Below are 6,638 nucleotides of genomic sequence, written 5' to 3'. Positions count from 1 at the left end.
AAAGAATAGTAACATAACCGTAAATGCACATGATAAGCTTCTGCATCTCCTGTACCTGGAAGCACAATGTCAATACTTCTGACACAATTACATGTGTGTTTTGCAAACAAGCAATCTTCTGGATAGATGCAACCTTTCCTAATTATGGGAAGAGCTTTTATATGGAAAATCTATTACGAGTATAACAGATGTTTTTTTGTGTGTATGGGGTAAGCAAAGGAAGGACTTCTACAGATCGTAGATCTATGTGGGAATCATGCACTAGAGATAGCAGATATTCAATAGACAAACCTGTGTGAGAGTCAGGAAGGTGATCTGTGTACAGCTAGACTGAGTTACCTGGATGCAAATAGTGCTCCTCTATCATGGAATGTATACACTTAGCAGTGTTTCTTCTCCAGATAGATGGAGACTGGAGGCTTCCTGTGTTTCCTCTCTGGTTGGATGCGGACTGAATGCTTCCTGTGTTTCTTCTCCAGATGGATGGAGACTGGAGGATTCCTGTGTTTCCTCTATGGTTGGATGGGCACTGGAGGCTGTGATTCCTCTCTGGATGGATGGAGACTGGAGACTGTGCTTCTTCTCTGGATAGATGGTCACTGGAGGCTTTCTGTGTTTCTTCTCCAGATGGATGGATACTGGAGCCTTTCTGTGTTTCTTCTCCAGATGGATGGACACTGGAGGTGTTCCGTGTTTCTTCTCTGGTTGGATGGACACTGGAGGATTTCTGTGTTTCTTCTCTGGTTGGATGGGGACTGGAGGCTTTCTGTGTTTCTTCTCTGGTTGGATGGAGACTGGAGACTTTCTGTGTTTCTTCTCCAGATAGATGGAGACTGGAGGCTTCCTGTGTTTCCTCTCTGGTTGGATTAGGACTGAGGGCTTCCTGTGTTTCTTCTCCAGATGGTGGATACTGGAGGATTCCTGTGTTTCCTCTATGGTTGGATGGGGACTGGAGGCTGTGCTTCCTCTCTGGATGGGTGAAGACTGGAGGCTGTTTGTGTTTCTTCTCCAGATGGATGGATACTGGAGCCTTTCTGTATTTCCTTTGGATGGATAGAGACAGAAGGCTTTCGGTGTTTCTTCTCTTAATGGATAGAGACCAAAAGCTTTTTATATTTCTTGTCTGGATGGATGGACACTGGAGGCTTTCTGTATTCCTTCTCCAGATGGATGGACACTGGAGGCTTTCTGTGTTTCTTCTCCGGATGGATACTGGAGGCTTTCTGTGTTTCTTCTCCAGATGGATGGACACTGGAGGCTTTCTGTGTTTTTTCTCCGGATGGATACTGGAGGCTTTCTGTGTTTCTTCTCCAGATGGATGGACACTGGAGGTGTTCTGTGTTTCTTCTCCAGATGGATGGACACTGGAGGCTTTCTGTATTGCTTCTCCAGATGGATGGACACTGGAGGCTTTCTGTGTTTCTTCTCCAGATGGATGGACACTGGAGGCTGTTTCTCTTCTCCGGATGGATAGAGACTCGAGGCTTTCTGTGTGAAGAAGCAAAACTTATTTCAATGGATCCTGGTAAGTTTAAGAGATAAACATAGGCCGTTACACGTCCTCTGAAAAATGACACCACTTAGGAACACGTTCATTATCTATTTTATGGATTTATCCACCAGTCTTTCATCTGAAGCAGAATGACACACTGCCTTCCAGATACAATGCTGTGTACAATACATGGTGTAAACTATACATACAGCTGTTCCGTTCAGTGCTCAGTACTGGTCCTGGTATCTCATGTACTGTATATTTCCCTTACATACAGGTGAAACTCGAATAATTAGAATATCGTGCAAAAGTAATGGCAGTAAGTGCTGCAAAAGGGGCCCAAACCAAGTACTGAGTACATATGCATGCTTGTACTTTTCAGAGGTCCGATATTGTTCTATGTACAATCCTTGTTTTATTGATTGCATGTAATAATCTACTTTTTTGAGGTTGTGGATTTGGGGTTCTTGGGGTTTTCATGAGCTGTAAGCCATAATCATCACAATGATGACAAATCACGGCTTGAACTATCTTGCTTTGCATGTAATGAGTCTCTCTCATATATTAGATTCACCTTTTAAGTTGCATTAGTGAAATAAATGAACTTTGCACGATATTCTAATTATTCCAGTTTCACCTGTATATCTAAATTAGGAGTGTCCCTATTGACCACCAATAATTTATTATGTTGGATACAAATGAAAAAATGTCCAGCTGGACACACACAAGCCTAACGCTTAGCTGGAGTAGTAAACGATTTAAATGCCTCTGAGGCATTCGGATACATTCAGATTCGTTATTTCTTACATTCTGAAATTCAGATGCATCCGAATGTCCGAATATGACGATATTCGTCCAAATTTCAGTTTCTTACATGTATGATCATCAACAAACACTCCGCCGAGATCACATTACTCCCCCATTCTGGAGTGTGATGTGAACATTATCTTCTCCTGATCTGTATCTGAGTGATTGTATGCACTATGCGGCTCCCACGTGATTGGTTGATAAGATCATTGAGAATAAGCAGGTGTATAATGGTTCCTAGTTAACTGTTCTGGGAATGTACTTTATTATATTATGTATACCAAGTAAAAGCTGTTTTATAGTCTGTCTCTAAGGTATTAACTCTCAGCAAAGTAGTCTCCTCTGCAAGCCATTATAAAGCCTGCAGACTTAAAATCCAAGTCCTCCTTCATTACACATCAAAATATGTTTTATTCACCGTCTTGGTCCATGTTTATCTCTGTTGACCAGATTGGGAGCCAATTCCTTGGGATCTTCTCTCTTCTGGTTGCCTCAAAAAAGTCTGAACACTGTACACCAATGTCTGCTGTCCTACAAATGCTCTGATTTGCACAACCCTCTCCACTGGCAACGACAAGATCTATTTGTCATGTATTATGATAAGGTGTTGTGTGTTCAGTATGCACTACGCCAGTGGTTCTCAACCTGTGTAACCTCAGGACCCACATTTGTCCTTGGTCATTAAGTCACGACCCAATTCACACTGCAATGGAATGCACGGAATTCGGGGACCGCGCATTCCAGTGCGGGCGTACAAGCTGTGTGTGGCAGTTGTGTTTTGGGGTACCATTTAAATGAATGGCAACCCAACACACCTCCCATACCAGAACGTACGGTAGGTTCAATTGCATGGGACTGTGCGATTAACGCAGTGTACTAGTGTGAACGGACCCTCAAAAACACTGACATACATACACAACCACAGACACAATCTCACACACATCTGCACATTCTCACACACACTGGACTTCGCCCAGTCTCTCTACTTTACGAGAACTGGAGTGGATCCTCAGTCTGGGGTCCAGTGTGGGTTGCTGTGCTGTGACGGAGCTCCATCCATATGTGCATTGCTTGTACAGCTCTCTTGCATGCCTCGTAGAGGTGCTGGGAGCCAGAATGTGATGTTCCTCCGGTCAAGGCACCTCTATAAAAAGGCACATGAGGGAGTTGTATGCAATGCATGTATGGATGGAGCTCCCTCAAAGCCATAGCCCCAGCCCACCCCACCAACAAGCCGACACTCGGCGCCGGGCAGCATATTTTGAATGGCTGCTTAGTGTGAGAACTGACAGTGCTGCCCTAGGGGGAGGCAAGGTAGCCTCTCACCTAGAAAAGTGGAAGGTAAGCAGGGAACCATTGAACACAATGGTCGCGACCCACTTTCGGGTCACGACACACCAGTTACATAGTTACATAGTTACATAGTATTTGAGGTTGAATAAAGACATTAGTCCATCAAGTCCAACCTATTAGGATCTCATTCTAGGAGTACCCGTACCCCTGTATATTACGGTCCCTTAAGAAATCGTCCAAAAGTTTCTTGAACAATTCCACATTATTTGCTGAAATCACCGCCTGTGGCAGTGAGTTCCAGACCCTAACTGATCTTACTGTGAAGAACCCCCTTCGCACCTTGTGCTGGAATTTTTTTTCCACCAATTTTAGGTTATGGCCTCTAGTTTTTGTAACGGAGTTAATTTTAAACAGTTTATCGCTAATGTTGCTACCACCATTAAACATTTTGTACATGGAAATCATATCCCCCCTTAATCTCCTCACCTCTAATGTGAACATGTTTAAATTTAGTAGCCTCGTCTCGTAGCTCTGGTCCTCCATACCCCTAATTAGTTTGGTTGCCCTTCGCTGGACTTTTTCCAACTCAAGGACATCTTTTCTTAGTACTGGTGACCAGAACTGGACCGCGTACTCCAGATGAGGTCGAACCAATGATCTATAAAGTGGCAAAATTATAGACTTGTCCCTGCAATACATCCCCTTTTTAATACAGGACAAGACCCTGCTAGCTTTGTTTACAGCAGCCTGGCACTGCAAACTACCTTTCAGTTTGTGGTCTACAATGACCCCCAAATCCTTCTCCATTTCTGACTTCCCCAGCGGCATACCCATAATTGTATAACCCATTTGTTTATTTTTAATTCCAAAGTGCATTACTTTGCATTTATCGACATTAAACCTCATCTGCCACATTAATGCCCACTCCCCTATTTTATCCAGGTCCTCCTGTAATGTTATAATGTCTAAGTCCGTGTCTATTACCCTCCCTATTTTGGTGTCATCCGCAAACACGGAAATATCGCTGTTAACACCCTCCCCGATGTCATTAATAAATAAGTTGAACAATATGGGACCCAGCACAGAACCCTGAGGCACACCGCTCATTACACAGTTACAGTTGAGAACCAAGGCACTATTGTATTCCGGCTACTACTCCTTGACCCACACCTACATAGCGCTGTGCTACTAACCCAATGTATGTGCCCACTAGAGTGCAATAGGTGGAATTTACATTGGCGAGACAAACTAGAAGCAAAAAATAGATAGAAATCTCAAAAGGAAACAAAAATGTTACTTTAAATGCCAATTAAACCCAAATCTCAACAGTTTGGAAGAAAGATAGCTTACTGTCTTAAAGATTTGGTCCAGTTAATTAAAGGCCCAAGTATTTTTATTAGCTCAGTAGAGAAGGGGTTAGGCTCTGAGATCCCCCACTAGGTATATAACCGCATAGGAGTTTGTATTTTCTTCTAAGTTGGGTGGATTTTATCCTGGAAAAGTCTCAGTAAATCTGCTTCCACCTCAGCTGGCCCTAGTATATGGTTTGTGTTTAGACGATTGTGGTGGGTACTAGAAGCTGTACGATCAGTTGGGGGGAATGAGCTAGGAGATGGGCTTTAGCATCCCTCCAGTGAAATTACTTTACACACTATGCTGTACACACGTGCCTCTTCATACTGAGGACACATAGAAACCAACGGGTCAAGAATGCAACAAAAGACATGAAAAACCAAAAACATTTTATTGACACTTCGGACACAAGAAAAGAAAATGAATAAAAATCACAGCAGATACTTAAGTTATATATAAATTATAAAAGAGACGGGTATGGGATCCCAAGCCAAATGATTACGTTTAAGAAAGCAGTTGTATTCCCACAATGGTAGGACAGACGCTCCCACAAAGCAACGTGCTGACCCACGTCTGAGAATCCAAGAAGCCCGAGTGTTAGGCTTTTCCCCAAGGCTTCAATGCTTTGAGCTTCTGAGGCAGAACAAGTATGGAGGTCAAGAGCTTCTACATTTTACCTGGTAAATTCAGAAGCTTAGATCTGCCTACTTACTCTGGGTCAATGTGTTGAAGCCATAAAATTATCACGACAGTCAAGAAACTAGCTGTGCAGAATGCTTCACTCAGGAAAGGCTTCCATAAGCTTCTCCAGAGGCCCAGGCCTGGAGGTCAAAATGTGGCCAATCATGCCATCATAACATCCAGACATATAAAACAGCTGATAAAACGATTGGCCACATTTTGGAAGAGATCGGTGTAGCTGTGCTGCTCAAATTCAAGTAGGCATCTCTGTTCACAGTCACATTGAAGACAACGTCCACCATGTTCTTCTCTGTCCCAGGAGCATTTTGCTTAATCCAGTTCTGAAAGGAAGTCAGTCGGGTGTACACCCCGGGGCGGTTCACCTTTCCACAACCATCTCCCCAACTCACCAGCCCGGCTAAAAACCACTGTCCGCCCTGGGAGCAGACCAGAGGACCCCCGGAGTCTCCCTGTAAGGATAGAAAAAAAAAAGCACACATTTGTACGACTGCTCAGCACCAGCGCAAAGTTTAGCAGGACCTGAGCTGGAGGCAGTGAGACACCATCCTCCGAGAGGGTTAAAAATCCTAAAGATGTACATCCAAAATATTAAAGAATCTGTGCCGCTATAAAAATTAAACTGGCCTTAAAGTCCAAACCCATTTACATTCCTTTTAAAAGAATACCCCTCCCATTTTTAAAATGAAAGGTCTGGCTGTAATACTCACCAACTCTTCTGTGCTGTCCCTATGAGATCCAGGTTGGTCCATCGTCCAAGGTCAATGGCGTCCAGTAACCTCCAATGTGGGATCCTGTGAGCGCAGCCACTATGGTGCCCTGCACTCACAGTACAGTGTCAGAAAATGGCACCACGTCATCATGCAAGCAACTTTCTCTGTATCAGTAAGAACTGCCCAGTACCGGTGAGGAGGCAGAGTAGAAGACCCTGTGGCATCATGTGACTGGCTTAAAAACAGCTAGGAAAAACCCTCTGGGGGTGGGGGTGGTGGTG

At 43.8% G+C, this 6,638-nt stretch overlaps 1 protein-coding gene across 1 annotated transcript in view; it reads right to left on the bottom strand.

Annotated features, from left to right (window-relative positions):
- Positions 1–5,796: 5,796 nt before the first annotated feature.
- LOC108801038 (serine protease 33-like) overlaps positions 5,797–6,638 on the bottom strand; it is a 24,355-nt gene continuing 23,513 nt past the window's right edge. The window contains exon 6 of the mRNA XM_018573002.1: positions 5,797–6,096. Coding sequence (XP_018428504.1) covers positions 5,797–6,096 — 300 coding nt within the window. The remainder of the gene's footprint in view (positions 6,097–6,638) is intronic.

Source organism: Nanorana parkeri, unplaced genomic scaffold (assembly GCF_000935625.1).
Source record: "Nanorana parkeri isolate BGI_ZX_2015 unplaced genomic scaffold, ASM93562v1 scaffold2202, whole genome shotgun sequence".
Taxonomy (NCBI): Eukaryota; Metazoa; Chordata; class Amphibia; order Anura; family Dicroglossidae; genus Nanorana; species Nanorana parkeri.
This window is presented reverse-complemented; position numbering and strand designations above follow the sequence as displayed.